This window comes from Mytilus edulis, chromosome 3 (assembly GCF_963676685.1).
Source record: "Mytilus edulis chromosome 3, xbMytEdul2.2, whole genome shotgun sequence".
NCBI classification, from domain to species: domain Eukaryota; kingdom Metazoa; phylum Mollusca; class Bivalvia; order Mytilida; family Mytilidae; genus Mytilus; species Mytilus edulis.
In genome coordinates, this window is record NC_092346.1 from 40887004 (window position 1) to 40905641 (window position 18638).

Genomic DNA, 18638 nt, shown 5'->3' on the forward strand with positions numbered 1-18638 from the left:
CTTTTTTTCGAAATTACTTTTATTATTATTTCTTATCCTACTCTTTCCTGGTCCATAAGTGTCATTTTAGTCGTATTAATTGAGAATGTTATTAGACTATTGATTTACTCAACAGGATCCAAATTGAATAATTACACTTACATTGCAATGTATTATTTATTACATTATCAATATAATACATGCTTTATAATGACTTTAAACTCACTGATGACAAGTGCTCAGTATATAAGATAACTTGTTTAACCAGTGGAACATATTTCATAGACGAGGAACTTATTTCACCAGGTGAGGGACAAGTTTCACAAATCCAGAACTCATTTCACCAGGTAAGGAACAAATCTCACAAACATGGAACTTATTTCACTAGGTAAGGAACAAATTTCACCAACCCAGAACTTATTCCACCAGGTAGAGTGTGGAACTTATTTCATAGAGATGGAACAAATTATATGGAAATTGTCTGTGAAAAAAGTTCTCCCAGAACAAATTTCATGTGAAATTAGTTCCACTGGAACTTTTTTCACAGGAACAAATTTTGGCTCACATATACCTGTTCCATGCATAAGAAGATTGACAAAGATGACAAACCTTGGTATACAATTGGGCGGAGTTTTTTCTACTTCCCAAGTCGCAAATAATTTCATAGGAACGGGTTTTAAACCCGATCCCATCGCTTTTGATGTTTTGTCTGCCATAACATCTTCCGTTTGTTTCCGCATGCGTGAATCATTTATCTCTTTCGGACATTTCGGGTTTTTTCTTAGTGTGTTATGTAGTGAAAATTTTCTTTAGTGTGGACACATATCAATGACAATAATAACAAATTTTCCTTCCCCTTTACTCTGAAAATATATGCAAGGATTTGTATAGTAAGTGTCACTATAGAAATCATTGATGTATGTAAAAGAAAATCTTCACTTCAATGATTTTTTAATGCTTTTAAATGTTTGAAAATTCATTTGATCTAGCATTAAATGTGCACATGTTTAACCCCGCCGCATTTTTGCGCCTGTCCCAAGTCAGGAGCCTCTGGCCTTTGTTAGTCTTGTATTATTTTAATTTTAGTTTCTTGTGTACAATTTGGAAATTAGTATGGCGTTCATTATCACTGAACTAGTATATATTTGTTTAGGGGCCAGCTGAAGGACGCCTCCGGGTGCGGGAATTTCTCACTACATTGAAGACCTGTTGGTGAAGTTATGCTGTTGTTTTTTATTTGGTCGGGTTGTTGTCTCTTTGACACATTCCCCATTTCCATTCTCAATTTTATATTGTCCACCTTTGTCGACTGGACCAACCTTTTTGTCACCCGGGGATGACACGTTTCTCGGGGATGTGGGACACTTTTACTTTTGCTTTCCTTCATTCTAAATGTGTTGCTCAATTTTCATTGCATGCTATGTGTGAGATTCAACCATATATTACATGTTGTTTATATCCTAGACTGTTTGTATGCTATGTACATGTTTTTATATTCGACCAAAAGCTCCGGCAAAGAGCTTGTGTTGTATAATTGAGTTGTGTTGGGTCAAAATATTTTTTTCTTATCTTATTATTTAGGGTTGAAACAATGGGGATGATGAATATAAGGGGAATATAAAGTGGGGATGTGGGATGAAAAAGAGGAATCTGGCAAAGAGAAGGTAAAACGCGGGATGTGGGGGATGGAGTGGGGCCGGGGATACAAAAAAAGACAGGATTTTCAAAATAAGCCCCTCGTGTCATCCCATCATTTTTGGTTTTTACTGTCCAGTTAATCTATATCAGTATTTTTTTTTTAACTATTTCTTATCTGTTTCTGTAACTTCATTATAAAAATCCTTGGTGTCACTTTTGAATCGTAATACATGACGTATATGATTAAGGGAATTCGTTGGCTGAGTGGTTTAACTAGTTTTACTAGTCTGTCTACTGTAATCACTAGCCAGTCAAAACTGATGTTCTTAATTCGAACCACGCTCCAGTGGCGGATCCAGAAATTTTCATAAGTGGGGGCCCAATGACTGATCTAAGAGGGGACCCACACCAGTCACGCTTCAGTGATTCCCTATATAAGCATTTTTTCCCAAGAAGGGGACCCGGCCCCTGCCCCCCCCCCCCCCAGATCCGCCTCTGCGCTCGTGCGGGTGCATTCGACTCCAATCGTAATTGACTAGAATTGTCAGGTTTTTTTTTCAGGAACTCCAGGTTCCTCGGTTTGTCTGTGTCCTTTATGTTTCTTAATTCATATTTCTTAAAATTTGTTTATATATTAAACAGCCGATGAAATTACGTTTTAATAACATCGTTTTATAAATTTTCATAGATTTCTGAAGCACTGTATACTGCATCTAGAATTTCACTAAATCTTAAACTAATGTGAAAGGGGAAGAGATATTATATAGTTAGTGCATGAGTATCTGTTTCTAACTTTGATCTTTTTAAGAGGACCATGGCGATATAAGTTTTTGTATCAGATAAACTGTTTTATAATTGAAATTATTTAATTTCCCCCTGTTTTTCCAAAAGGCTCATAACATAACATTGTGATTTAAGATTGAATTTTGTTATCTAATTTATGAATTTTGTGCAGGAAGTACATACAGACAAAATGTTTGTTTGTATGCTTATGATTGTTTTCGTATTTGAAAGTAATTTCTTTTAAATTATGGCTCTGATCTAGCTGTGGTTTATCATTTAAGAATTGAGATGGTTATATTCATATTTAGATATGATTTATATCAACATTATTGGGTCAATTATAAACGAAAATCATTTTGTAATAAATTACTTTGCTCATAAAAATATCTTATCTTATACTGATCTTGCTGAAAAGTCAGAGAAAATGTATGTTTTGTTTAAGCCTAGTGAGCTAGGTCGACGTCTGTTCGTCCATAGTCTTTATTTTTTTTAAACAAGAGTGCACACACTGAAATGTCTCGCCTTCTTTATTATACATTGATATTATGTTGATAGTCCTAAATATAAAGCCTCATTAAAACTGTCACATAAACTTAACATGAACCAAGATAACTAAACATATACCAATGAACCATGAAAATGAGGTCAAGGTCAGATGAACCATGGCAGGCAGACAGGAACAGCTAACAATTTTTACATACAACAAATACAGTTGACCTATTGCTTATATAGTTTAAGAAAAACAAACCAAAACACAAAAAGTCAACACTGAGCAATGAACCTTGAAAATGAGGTCAAGGTCAAATAAAACCTGCGCTACTGACATATAGATCATAAAATATTTCCATACACCAAATATAGTTGATTTATGGCATATAGTATTAGAGAAAAACACCAAATCTGAAAAACATTACTTTGACCACTGAAACATGAAAATGAGGTCGAGGTCAGATGACATCTGCACGCTAGACATGCACACCTTCCAATCATTCCATACAACAATTATAGCAGACCTATTGCATAAAGCATGAGAAAAACAGACCAAAACACAAAAATCTAACTGTAACCACTGAACCATGAAAATGAGGTCAAGGTCAGATGACACCTGCCAGTTGGACATGTACACCTTACAGTCCTTCCATACACCGAATATACTAGACCTACTGCTTATAGTATCTCAGATATGGACTTGACCACAAAATGTTTACTGATCCATGAAATGAGGTCGAGGTCAGGTGAAAACTGTCTGACGGGCATGAGGACCTTGCAAGGTACGCACATACCAAATATAGTTATCTTATTACTTATGATAAGAGAGAATTTAACATTACAAAAAAATTGAACTTTTTTTTCAATCAATCACTGAACCATGAAAATGAGGTCAAGGACATTGGACATGTGACTGACGGAAACTTCGTAACATGGGGCCTCTATATACAAAGTATGAAGCATCCAGGTCTTCTACCTTCTAAAATATAAAGCTTTAAAGAAGTGAGCTAACGCCGCCGCCGGATCACTATCCCTATGTCGAGCTTTCTGCAACAAAAGTTGCAGGCTCGACAAAAATCTTATCAAATGAAACCCAACTTAACCAAAATGTTCATTATGGAATCTTGTTGAAATGTATCCTTGGGTTTAAACACCAAACACCAATACACATGGCCGATGTGGCATGGCCGATGTGGCTACTGAAAAAAAACAAAAGGGAAAAAGGGGATAACATACAGTTTTGGGCCTATATCTCTAAAACTAAAGCAGTTAGAACAAAACGGTCATGACCAATATTATGATCAGATCAAGGTCTACCCCCCTAATCTGGTATTTAAAGACACATCGAACAACACGTTTTGGGGTTAATTTTAATTTTTAGAATTTTTTATCCAAAAAATACAAAACAAAATTCATAGCGCAAAACTGACAATAATGACATAAATGTCAATGTCCATCTCCCTTGAAATTTCCTGGAATATACGACAACCGATTTTGGAGTTATCTGGAGTTATTGTCCTTTCATTTCATTTTTTTTTTTTAAATTTTTGGTATTATTTTGAATACTAAAACAAAAACTTTAAGGAAGGATAACTGTTTGCAGGAAAAATACCCTATGAGAACACAACCTACAAATAACAGAATATTTTATTTCTATAAAGAAATAAATTCAAAATCTTATTCATATTCTTTTTTATAATTTTGTGTAAAAGGAAGTGATCTGATATCACAAGTCTTAGTCACTAGTAGAATATTTGTTTCCGAGTATCTTTGATTTTTCTCAAGTAGATGGATAAGGTTTCCTGTATCAGATTTACTGTTTGCGTTTTATCTACAGGCAACAGTACATTTTCCCACCAAAGAAACATTACAATGCAAAATGCAATTGTAAGTACTAGCAATAAGATTATATTTTAAGTTTGTGTTTTATATTTGTTTTTTTTTTATTTCTCAAAATTTTGTGAAGAAATTTTAGTTAAATATAGATTGATTAATTGTTGGTTGCTTAACGTCCAGTGGCAAATATTTCATGCATGTTCAGAATAATTAAATATAGACAAAATATGTTTGTTTAAAATGGTTTTCCTAGATGATATGTCTTTGAAAATTGTTTCGTCTGTAGTGTTTGCCTTTCCTGGGGCGGATTCAGCCATTTGAAAGGGGGGGGTCCCAACCCAGGACAAAGGGGGGTTCCAACTATATGTCATCATTGAAATGCATCATTTGATCGTCCTTAAAAAAGGAGGGGTCCAACCCCTGGATCCGCCAATGCTTTCTCATATTATTAACAATTTCATAAATTTTACCAATGGCATTCATATAATTTTCAATATAATATCATAGCAAGGTCGGGTGTTTTCCGTCGTATTACTATAATTGACGGCCATGCATCTTCTGTAACACAGTCATTTTATTTTGAATCTTCAATGTGGATAATAATATTCTATGTCGAAAAGTCCATAGAAACGATATGTTTTTGTAGCCATCATGTGAGCTCAGCCGTCGTCGTCGCTCCGTTGTCTTATAAAACTTTTTTTAAAATCTTATCCCTTAAAACTCTTGGGTCAAATGAAACAAAACATTACCCAAATGTTCACTATAAGATAAGATAAAGATATTACTATAGAATCTTGTTAAAACCTTTGGGTTCTACATTGTGTCTCTAAACTTAGGGAAAACAACGTTTAAAGATATACAATAACCAACATGTCAAGGTCCATCTCACGCGAAATTTTCAGAAAATTACGATTTTATAGTTATTGCCCTTGAATGAAAATGTTTTGAAATTTAAGATTAATGTCTTGAAAAGGCTAAAACAAAAACAAAAAAATTCACAGCAAAAATAACCAGAACATCAAGATCTACAAACTAGAGGCTCTAAAGAGCCTGTGTCGCTCACCTTGGTGAATTAAACAAAGGAAGCAGACAGTTCATGACAAAATTGTGTTTAGGTGATTGTGATGTGTTTGTACATCTCCCTTTACTGAACATTCTTGCTGCTCACAATTATTTCTATCTATAATGAACTTGTCCGTGTAGTTTCAGTGGAAAATGTTAGTAAAAATTTACAAATTTTATGAAAATTGTTAAAAATTGATTATAAAGGACAATAACTTCTTAGGGGGTCAATTGACCATTTTGGTCATTTTGACTTATTTTTGAGTCTTAAATTGTTGTACATTATTGCTGTTTACAGTTTATCTCTATCTATAATAATATTCAAGATAATAACCCAAAACAGCAAAATTTCCTTAAAATTACCAATTTAGGGGCAGCAACCTAACAACGAGTTGTCCGATTCAAATAAAAATTTCAGGGCAGATAGATCTTGATTTGAGTTATAAGCCAAAAACTGCATTTTACCCTTATGTTCTATTTTTAGCCTTAGCGGCCATCTTGGTTGGTTTGCCCGGTCACAAAACACAAGTTTTAAACTAGATAGCCTAATAATGATTCTGGCTATGTTTGGCCCAGTAGTTTCAGAGGAGCAGATTTTTGTAAAAGTTAACTAAGATCTACGAAAAATGGATAAAAATTGACTATAAAGGGCAATAAATCCTAAAGGGGTCAACTGACCATTTTGGTCTTGTTGACTTATTTGTAAATCTTACTTTGCTAAACATTTTTGCTGTTCACAGTTTATCTCTATCCATAATATTATTCAAGATAATATCCAAAAACAGCAAAATTTCCTTAAAATTACCAATTCAGGGGCAGCAACCCAACAACGGGTTGTCTCATTCATCTTAAAATTTCAGGGCAGATAGATCTTGACCAGATAAACAATTTTACCCCTTGTCAGATTTGCTCTAAATGCTTTGGTTTTTGAGTAATAACCAAAAACTGCATTTAACCTCCATGTTCTATTTTTTGCTGTGGCGGCCATCTTCGTTGGTTGGCCTGGTAAAACTAGAGGCTCTAAAGAGCCTGTGTCGCTCACCTTGGTCTTGTGCATATTAAACAATGGACACGGATATATTCATGACATAATTGTGTTTTGGTGATAGTGATGTGTTTGTAGATCTTACTTTACTGAACATTCTTGTTGCTACAATTATCTCTATCTATAATGAACTTGGCCCAGTAATTACAGTGGAAAATATTTTCTAAAAATTAACAAAAATTTACGAAACATGGTTAAAAATTGACTATAAAGGTCAATAACTCCTAAAGGGGTCAACTGACCATTTTGGTCATGTTGACTTATTTGTAAATCTTACTTTGCTGAACATTATTGCTGTTTACAGTTTATCTCTATCTATAATAATATTCAAGATAATAACCAAAAACAGCAAAATTTCCTTAAAATTACCAATTCAGGGGCAGCAACCCAACAACAGGTTGTCCGATTCATCTGAAAATTTCAGGACAGATAGATCTTGACCTGATAAACACTTTTATCGCTGTCAGATTTGCTCTAAATGGTTTGGTTTTTGAGTTATAAGCCAAAAACTGCATTTTACCCCTATGTTCTATTTTTAGCCATGGCGGCCATTTTGGTTGGTTGGCCGGGTCACGCCACACATTTTTTAAACAAGATATCCCAAAGATGATTGTGGCAAAGTTTGGATTGATTTGGCCCAGTAGTTTTAGAGGAGAAGATTTTTGTAAAAGATTACTAAGATTTACGAAAAATGGTTAAAAATTGACTATAAAGGTCAATAACTCCTAAAGGGGTCAACTGACCATTTTGGACATGTTGACTTTTTGTAAATCTTACTTTACTGAACATTATTGCTGTTTACAGTTTATCTCTATCTATAATAATATTTAAGATAATAGCCAAAAACAGCAAAATTACCTAAAATTACCAGTTCAGGGGCAGCAACCCAATAACGGGTTGTCAGATTCATCTGAAAATTTGAGGGCAGATAGATCTTGACCTGATAAACAATTTTACCCCGTGTCAGATTTGCTTTAAATGCTTTGGTTTTTTAGTTCTAAGCCAAAAACTGAATTTTACCCCTATGTTCTATTTTTAGCCGTGGCAGCCATCTTGGTTGGTTGACTGGGTCAAGCCACACATATTTAAAACTAGATACTCAAATGATGATTGTGGCCAAGTTTGGTTTAATTTGGCCACATAGTATCAGAGAAGTAGATTTTTGTAAAAGATTACTAAGATTTACGAAAAATGGTTAAAAATTGACTATAAAGGGCAATAAATCCTAAAGGGGTCAACTAACCATTTCAGTCATGTTGACTTATTTGTAAATCTTACTTTGCTGAACATTATTGCTGTTTATAGTTTATCTTTATCTATAATAATATTCAAGATATTAACCAAAAAGAGCAAAATTTCCTTAAAATTACTAATTCAGGGCCAGCAACCCAACAACGGGTTATCTGATTCATCTGAAAATTCAGGGCAAATAGATCTTGACCTGATAAACAATTTTACCCCTTGTCAGATTTTCTCTAAATGCTTTGGTTATTGAGTTACAAGCCAAAAACTGCATTTTCCCCCTATGTTCTATTTTTAGCCATTGCGGCCATCTTGGTTGGATGGCGGGGTCACTGGACACATTTTTTAAACTAGATACCCCAATGATGATTGTGGCCAAGTTAAATTTAATTTGGCCCTGTAGTTTCAGAGAAGATTTTTGTACAAGATAACTAAGATTTTCGAAAAATGGTTAAAAATTGACTATAAAGGGCAATAACTCCTAAAGGGGTCAACTGACCATTTCGGTCATGTTGACTTATTTGTAAATCTGACTTTGCTGAACATTATTGCTGTTTATAGTTTATCTTTATCTATAATAATATTCAAGATATTAACCAAAAAGAGCAAAATTTCCTTAAAATTACTAATTCAGGGCCAGCAACCCAACAACGGGTGATCTGATTCATCTGAAAATTCAGGGCCAATAGATCTTGACCTGATAAACAATTTTACCCCTTGTCAGATTTTCTCTAAATGCTTTGGTTATTGAGTTACAAGCCAAAAACTGCATTTTCCCCCTATGTTCTATTTTTAGCCATTGCGGCCATCTTGATTGGATGGCGGGGTCACTGGACACATTTTTCAAACTAGATACCCCAATGATGATTGTGGCCAAGTTAAATTTAATTTGGCTCTGTAGTTTCAGAGAAGATTTTTGTACAAGATAACTAAGATTTTCGAAAAATGGTTAAAAATTGACTATAAAGGGCAATAACTCCTAAAGGGGTCAACTGACCATTTCGGTCATGTTGACTTATTTGTAAATCTGACTTTGCTGAACATTATTGCTGTTTACAGTTGATTTCTATCTATAATAATATTCAAGATAATAACCAAAAACAGCAAAATTTCCTTAAAATTACCAATTCAGGGGCAGCAACCTAACAGCGGGTTGTCCGATCCATCTGAAAATTTCAGGGCACATAGATCTTGCCCTGATAAACAATTTTACCAATGTCAGATTTGCTTTAAATGCTTTGGTTTTTTAGTTATAAGCCAAAAACTGCATTTTACCCCTATGTTCTATTTTTATCTGTGGCGGCCATCTTGGTTGGTTGACCGGGTCATCGGTCATCGGACACATTTTTTAAACTATATACCCCAATGATGATTGTGACCAAGTTTGGTTAAATTAGGCCCAGTAGTTTCAGAGGAGAAGATTTTTGTAAAAGATTACTAAGATTTACGAAAAATGGTTAAAAATTGACTATAAAGGGCAATAAATCCTAAAGGGGTCAACTAACCATTTCAGTCATGTTGACTTATTTGTAAATCTTACTTTGCTGAACATTATTGCTGTTTATAGTTTATCTTTACCTATAATAATATTCAAGATATTAACCGAAAAGAGCAAAATTTCCTTAAAATTACTAATTCAGGGCCAGCAACCCAACAACGGGTTATCTGATTCATCTGAAAATTCAGGGCAGATAGATCTTGACCTGATAAACAATTTTACCCCTTGTCAGATTTGCTCTAAATGCTTTGGTTATTGAGTTACAAGCCAAAAACTGCATTTTCCCCCTATGTTCTATTTTTAGCCATTGCGGCCATCTTGGTTGGATGGCGGGGTCACTGGACACATTTTTTAAACTAGATACCCCAATGATGATTGTGGCCAAGTTAAATTTAATTTGGCCCTGTAGTTTCAGAGAAGATTTTTGTACAAGATAACTAAGATTTTCGAAAAATGGTTAAAAATTGACTATAAAGGGCAATAACTCCTAAAGGGGTCAACTGACCATTTCGGTCATGTTGACTTATTTGTAAATCTGACTTTGCTGAACATTATTGCTGTTTACAGTTGATTTCTATCTATAATAATATTCAAGATAATAACCAAAAACAGCAAAATTTCCTTAAAATTACCAATTCAGGGGCAGCAACCTAACAGCGGGTTGTCCGATCCATCTGAAAATTTCAGGGCAGATAGATCTTGCCCTGATAAACAATTTTACCAATGTCAGATTTGCTTTAAATGCTTTGGTTTTTTAGTTATAAGCCAAAAACTGCATTTTACCCCTATGTTCTATTTTTATCTGTGGCGGCCATCTTGGTTGGTTGACCGGGTCATCGGACACATTTTTTAAACTATATACCCCAATGATGATTGTGACCAAGTTTGGTTAAATTAGGCCAAGTAGTTTCAGAGGAGAAGATTTTTGTAAAAGATTACTAAGATTTACGAAAAATGGTTAAAAATTGACTATAAAGGGCAATAAATCCTAAAGGGGTCAACTAACCATTTCAGTCATGTTGACTTATTTGTAAATCTTACTTTGCTGAACATTATTGCTGTTTATAGTTTATCTTTACCTATAATAATATTCAAGATATTAACCGAAAAGAGCAAAATTTCCTTAAAATTACTAATTCAGGGCCAGCAACCCAACAACGGGTTATCTGATTCATCTGAAAATTCAGGGCAAATAGATCTTGACCTGATAAACAATTTTACCCCTTGTCAGATTTGCTCTAAATGCTTTGGTTATTGAGTTACAAGCCAAAAACTGCATTTTACCCCTATGTTCTATTTTTAGCCATGGCGGCCATCTTGGTTGGATGGCAGGGTCACCGGACACATTTTTTAAACTAGATACCCCAATGATGATTGTGGCCAAGTTAAATTTAATTTGGCCCTGTAGTTTCAGAGAAGATTTTTGTACAAGATAACTAAGATTTTCGAAAAATGGTTAAAAATTGACTATAAAGGGCAATAACTCCTAAAGGGGTCAACTGACCATTTCGGTCATGTTGACTTATTTGTAAATCTGACTTTGCTGAACATTATTGCTGTTTACAGTTGATTTCTATCTATAATAATATTCAAGATAATAACCAAAAACAGCAAAATTTCCTTAAAATTACCAATTCAGGGGCAGCAACCTAACAGCGGGTTGTCCGATCCATCTGAAAATTTCAGGGCAGATAGATCTTGCCCTGATAAACAATTTTACCAATGTCAGATTTGCTTTAAATGCTTTGGTTTTTTAGTTATAAGCCAAAAACTGCATTTTACCCCTATGTTCTATTTTTATCTGTGGCGGCCATCTTGGTTGGTTGACCGGGTCATCGGACACATTTTTTAAACTATATACCCCAATGATGATTGTGACCAAGTTTGGTTAAATTAGGCCCAGTAGTTTCAGAGGAGAAGATTTTTGTAAAAGATTACTAAGATTTACGAAAAATGGTTAAAAATTGACTATAAAGGGCAATAAATCCTAAAGGGGTCAACTAACCATTTCAGTCATGTTGACTTATTTGTAAATCTTACTTTGCTGAACATTATTGCTGTTTATAGTTTATCTTTACCTATAATAATATTCAAGATATTAACCGAAAAGAGCAAAATTTCCTTAAAATTACTAATTCAGGGCCAGCAACCCAACAACGGGTTATCTGATTCATCTGAAAATTCAGGGCAGATAGATCTTGACCTGATAAACAATTTTACCCCTTGTCAGATTTGCTCTAAATGCTTTGGTTATTGAGTTACAAGCCAAAAACTGCATTTTACCCCTATGTTCTATTTTTAGCCATGGCGGCCATCTTGGTTGGATGGCAGGGTCACCGGACACATTTTTTAAACTAGATACCCCAATGATGATTGTGGCCAAGTTAAATTTAATTTGGCCCTGTAGTTTCAGAGAAGATTTTTGTACAAGATAACTAAGATTTTCGAAAAATGGTTAAAAATTGACTATAAAGGGCAATAACTCCTAAAGGGGTCAACTGACCATTTCGGTCATGTTGACTTATTTGTAAATCTGACTTTGCTGAACATTATTGCTGTTTACAGTTGATTTCTATCTATAATAATATTCAAGATAATAACCAAAAACAGCAAAATTTCCTTAAAATTACCAATTCAGGGGCAGCAACCTAACAGCGGGTTGTCCGATCCATCTGAAAATTTCAGGGCAGATAGATCTTGCCCTGATAAACAATTTTACCAATGTCAGATTTGCTTTAAATGCTTTGGTTTTTTAGTTATAAGCCAAAAACTGCATTTTACCCCTATGTTCTATTTTTATCTGTGGCGGCCATCTTGGTTGGTTGACCGGGTCATCGGACACATTTTTTAAACTATATACCCCAATGATGATTGTGACCAAGTTTGGTTAAATTAGGCCCAGTAGTTTCAGAGGAGAAGATTTTTGTAAAAGATTACTAAGATTTACGAAAAATGGTTAAAAATTGACTATAAAGGGCAATAAATCCTAAAGGGGTCAACTAACCATTTCAGTCATGTTGACTTATTTGTAAATCTTACTTTGCTGAACATTATTGCTGTTTATAGTTTATCTTTACCTATAATAATATTCAAGATATTAACCGAAAAGAGCAAAATTTCCTTAAAATTACTAATTCAGGGCCAGCAACCCAACAACGGGTTATCTGATTCATCGGAAAATTCAGGGCAGATAGATCTTGACCTGATAAACAATTTTACCCCTTGTCAGATTTGCTCTAAATGCTTTGGTTATTGAGTTACAAGCCAAAAACTGCATTTTACCCTATGTTCTATTTTTAGCCATGGCGGCCATCTTGGTTGGATGGCAGGGTCACCGGACAAATTTTTTAAACTAGATACCCCAATGATGATTGTGGCCAAGTTAAATTTAATTTGGCCCTGTAGTTTCAGAGGAGAAGATTTTTGTACAAGATAACTAAGATTTTCGAAAAATGGTTAAAAATTGACTATAAAGGGCAATAACTCCTAAAGGGGTCAACTGACCATTTCGGTCATGTTGACTTATTTGTAAATCTGACTTTGCTGAACATTATTGCTGTTTACAGTTGATCTCTATCTATAATAATATTCAAGATAATAACCAAAAACAGCAAAATTTCCTTAAAATTACTAATTCAGGGGCAGCAACCCAACAACGGGTTATCCAATTCATCTGAAAATTTCAGGGCAGATAGATTTTCACCTGATAAACAATTCCACCCCATGTCAGATTTGCTCTAAATGCTTTGGTTTTTGAGTTATAAGCCAAAAACTGCATTTTACCCCTATGTTCTATTTTTAGCCATGGCGGCAATCTTGGATGGTTGGCCAAGTCACCGGACACATTTTTTAAACTAGATACCCCAATGATGATTGTGGCCAAGTTTGGTGTAATTTGGCCCAGTAGTTTCAGAGGAGAAGATTTTTGTAAAAGTTAACGACGCCGGACGACGCCGGACGACGCCGGACGACGCCGGACGACGGACGCCAAGTGATGAGAAAAGCTCACTTGGCCTTTAAGGCCAGGTGAGCTAAAAACACAAATTTTAAACTAGATACATCAATGATGATTGTGGCCAAGTTTGGATTAATTTGGCCCGGTAGTTTCAGAGAAGATTTTTGTAAAAGATCATGAAGATTTACGAAAAATGGATAAAAATTGACTATAAAGGGCAATAACTCCTAAAGGGGTCAACTGACCATTTTGGTCCTGTTGACTTATTTGTAAATCTTACTTTGCTAAACATTTTTGCTGTTTACAGTTTATCTCTATCCATAATAATATTCAAGATAATATCCAAAAACAGCAAAATTTCCTTAAAATTACCAATTCAGGGGCAGCAACCCAACAATGGGTTGTCTGATTCATCTGAAAATTTCAGGGCAGATAGATCTTGACCTGATAAACAATTTTACCCCCAGTCAGATTTGCTCTAAATGCTTTGGTTTTTGAGTTATAAGCCAAAAACTGCATTTTACCCCTATGTTCTATTTTTAGCCATGGCGGCCATCTTGGTTGGTTGACCAGGTCACCGGACACAAAATTCTTAAACTAGATACCCCAATGATGATTGTGGCCAAGTTTGGTTTAATTTGGCCCAGTAGTTTCAGAGGAGAAGATTTTTGTAAAAGTTAACGATGGACGACGGACGCCAAGTGATGAGAAAAGCTCACTTGGCCCTTTGGGCCAGGTGAGCTAAAAAGTCAGCTCAACAGAAATCGTCTCTTTGAATAATGCTTTTTATTTCTTTTGCATAAACTTGTAGACTGAAAAATTTTCAATTTTAAAAATGTAAAAAAAACCCAACTATAAGCTCTAAAGAGCCTGTGTCGCTCACCTTGATCTATGACGTGCATATTAAACTAAGGACACAGATGGATTCATGACAAAATTGTGTTTTGGTGATGTTGATGTGTTTGTAGATCTTACTTTACTGAACATTCTTGCTACTTACAATTTCCTTATCTATAATAAACTTGGCCCTTTAGATACAGCAACCCAACAACCAGTTGACCGATTCATCTGAAAATTTCAGGGCAAGTAGATATTGACTTGATAAACAATTTAATCCCTTGCTCTAAATGCTTTGGTTTCAGAGTTATAAGCCAAAATCTACATTTTACCCCTATGTTCTTTTTTTAGCCATGGCAGCCATCTTGGTTGGTTTGTTGGGTCACGGGACACATTTTTTAAACTAGACACCCAAATGAGTTTTGTAAAAGTTAACGACGACGATGAGGGATGACGAACGCAAAGTGATGAGAAAAGCTCACTTCAGGTAGGAACTATCAAAAGTAAGTCACTGTCGTAGAATCAGTAAATAGTAAATTGAAGCCTTATAGGAAAAGTTGCTCTTATAAGATGATTGAAGAAAAGAAAATAGAAAGACACTATTGTTTCAGGTAAGGGTGAAGATTGGTATACATCAAAACATTTAATCCCACTGCATTTGTTTGCACCTGTCCTAAGGAACTTGATGTTCAGTGTTTCTTGTTATATATAGTTTAGACTGTTTGTTTTCCTGTTTGAAATGTTTAACCCTAGTCATTTTTTTGGCCCTTTATAGCTTGCTGTTTGGTGTGAGCCAAGGCTACGCTATGAAGATTGTACTTAGACCTAAATTGGTTTACTTTTACAAATTGTGACTTGGATGGAGAGTTGATTCATTGGCACTCATACCACATCTTTTTATATCTAGAATTTGTAAATACATGTAGTAACAATATTCTGTAAATCAGATCTGCAAATAAGTCAGCATGCAAAAAAATCATCATTTTAACCCTATAAATTTTTACTTCTAACAGGGTGTATTTCCTTGAAAATTATATATATTTTTATTTATTTCTATAATTTTATTAAGATATACATTAGTATATATGTAAACATAATCATTATTACAAGCAGAGGCGGATTTAGGGGGGGGGGGCCAAGGGGGCCCCCCTTTTTTGGGAAAAAATTTGGTTGCTTATATAGGGAATCACTGAAGCATGACTAGAGCGGGCCCCCTCTTAGGTCAGTTAGTGGGTCCCACTTACGAAAATTTCTGGATCCGCCACTGACAAGATCATTTTACTGTTTCCAGCTTATACATAAAGTAGATGATAAACATGTGTTTCTGATTGAACCATCTGTTTTTGGTTAACTAACGAGGGTTGAAGAAGTTGTGTGATATACATTGTATCATATTACTACTACATGGGGTTATTGCACATGCACTTGCCTAAGATTTTTTTTCTCATCTATATACCTTTATAAAAGTATTTCGGTTTTAAAAAATCTACGGCAATGGCTTGAGGGTAATTGATTATATGTTATCTGGTGTAATTGCACAGGCACGTCTCAGATTTTTTTTTTACTATAAATATCTTTATAAAAATGTATTTTTGGTTAAAAAAATCTTAGTCAATGGCTTGAGGGTAATTGATTATATGTTTGTTTTTATTTCAGTTATCAATTTAGATTCTATTTATTGTTGTATTCACTTTAAAATGTATTACGTACATGGTCTTGTTCATACATGGACATCAATGTTGTCTAGGTCATGGATGTCCAGTATTAAATCAATAAATTTACAAATTCAGGAATAATTCTCAGTTTATTGATTAATTATCAATTATTTAGGGGTCAAGGCTTCCCCTTGTGTGGGAAAAATTTGGTTGATTATATTGGGGATCACAAGCATAACCAGAGCAGGCCCACTCTTTGGCAGTCAGTGGGCCCCTTCGTATGAAAATTTCTGGATCCTCCACTGCCCATATAAACTCACCAATAATCCTACAATATAACAATTTCTTTACTACCTCTGTACATTACTGGGTTTCGTAATGAGTCAAATGTTTTAAATCTCATGACTGATTCAAGTATATCTAGGTTAGGATTTGATCTTTCAGTACATTTTTAAAATTATACCACTTTAAAAGATCTATGATTTTGTGTATACATTCCTTTTTTGTCAAGATATTAGGATTGATGCAAACATATCCAGTAATTTCCTGTATTTAATCAGTATATATAAATGAGGGTCTGGATGGGGGTGCTCCATTTCTGTATTTTTTTCTCTTCATAATTGTTTTGTCCCTTTTTCTGCAATATTGGTCCCAACCTCATAACTTTCATACTGAGGAATGTGGTGCTAATGCCAGATATTGGATAGTTGCTTTTTAATTTATTCCTTTTCAAGACCAAAGACAAAAGGTTAAACATAATGTGTATACACCGGTCTATTCTTTATTTATACTGTTCCTGCTGTTAATGAAATTTGGAATTATTGTTTGCGGTAAAATAATTAAATTATGTTATTACTTTTGACATCGCTCAAATTATCAGATTTTGATCGGCAATGTTTTTACACCAAATATGACCAGAGGTGTATTGACTAATATTCTGATCAAGGAAAACACATTTATATCAAATAATTTTGGATTTTGAACTGCAAGAATTTCAAGGTCATTAATGCTGTCTATCATCAAGCTCTATTAAAGTTATTGTCCTAAGGACTTTTAAGGAATAAAGCGTTGACTGATTTAAAAGATTTATTGTATTGAAGTGGTTTCAAATAAATTTTCTATATAAGAGGGAGGGTTGCATGCGCTTACCACACACTCTTTGTCTGTTCTAATCCAGGGGTTTCATTATCTTTCATGTTGACTAGTACTTTCCACATTTCTAGGTGGTACTTTTCAATTTATTCCATGAATATCTTATATAAAAATTCCTACATTTAGGCGGTACTTGTCAATAGCATAGGAGGGTAAAAGTACTGGGTACCGCCTCCTAATGAATGGCCTGCTAATCCACTATTTGTTGTTGTCTCCACTTGTTTTAAATTGTCCATTCCCTTAAAAATTTTGATATTACCTTAACAATTTACTGTTGTTCTCACTTTGCATCATATGCATTCTGTAGTTAATTCACATTTTCAACATCTCTTAATCTGATCTAAACATTTTAGGCACATACATGTGGTTTCTGTTCATTTGTTTTTCTTTTAGTTTGTGATAACTTTAACCAAACACAACAGGAATAGCACATGGAAGGTCTATCATAAAACAATATGTCTCATCAGATGAAGAACACAGCAGCAAGAGGAACATGAATATGTCCCGTGAAATTGTGGTAATAAAATTAAAAGACCATGTGTTCTAAGTAGTAAGTTACTAGTGGATTGGACTTCAGGAAAAACTATCTTGACCAAAAACTTCACCCTGGAGCGGGACAGACACAGGGATGGACAAAACAAACACCGAAAAACATTATGCCCCTGAGTGATGCATTAAAATCTTTGAAATAATTAACCAGTCGTCTCTCTCTGAAACATGTTTTTGGAGGTCCTTTATTAAGGATCTTTTTGTTCTGATCACATGAGAAAATGTCACCTACACTGCCCAATGGCCAGTCTTTTATCTTTTCATATAACAAAACAAGAATGTGTCCACAGTACACGGATGCCCCACTCGCACTATCATTTTCTATGTTTAGTGGACAATGAAATTGGAATAAATTCTCTAATTTGGCATTAAAATTAGAATGATCTTATCAAAGGGAACATGTATACTAAGTTTCAAGTTGATTGGACTTCTACTTTATCAAAAACTACCTTGACCAAAAACTTTAACCTGAAATTTGCACTATCATTTTCTATGTTCAGTGAACCGTAAAATTGGGGTCAAAACTATAATTTGGCATTTAAATTAGAAAGATCATATCATAGGGCACATGTATACTAAGTTTCAAGTTGATTCGACTTCAACTTCATCAAAAACTACCTTGACCAAAACTTAACCTGAAGCGGGACAGACGGACGAACGAACGAACAGACAGACAGACAGACGGACGAAAGGACGCACAGACCAGAAAACATAATGCCCCTCTACTATCGTAGGTGGGGCATATAAAGAGAATTTTTTTTTAGAAAATGTAGTCCTTATGGGGGATTTTTTGTCGAGAAAATTGAATCATCAGCATCTCCTTTGGTGCCAACATTTTTTTTTATCATATTTTCCAATGAAATCTTCAAAAATCATGTTCAACTTTTCCATGAACCAAGTAGTAAATTTAAGTCTTGA

The 18638-nt window shown here is 34.5% G+C and overlaps 1 protein-coding gene across 10 annotated transcripts in view; it reads right to left on the minus strand.

Moving 5' to 3' along the window:
- The window catches only part of LOC139516517 (phosphofurin acidic cluster sorting protein 2-like), a 47856-nt gene extending 47130 nt beyond the window's left edge, over positions 1-726 (minus strand). For 5 of the 10 annotated variants that reach the window (XM_071306676.1, XM_071306674.1, XM_071306675.1 and 2 more), the window contains exon 1: positions 589-710. In XM_071306676.1, coding sequence (XP_071162777.1) covers positions 589-695 — 107 coding nt within the window. In that variant the 5' untranslated portion in view covers positions 696-710. Of the gene's footprint in view, positions 1-588 lie in introns of all 10 variants that reach the window. The other 5 variants (XM_071306680.1, XM_071306679.1, XM_071306677.1 and 2 more) reach the window with 3 other exon arrangements.
- Between the last annotated feature and the right edge of the window lie 17912 nt (positions 727-18638).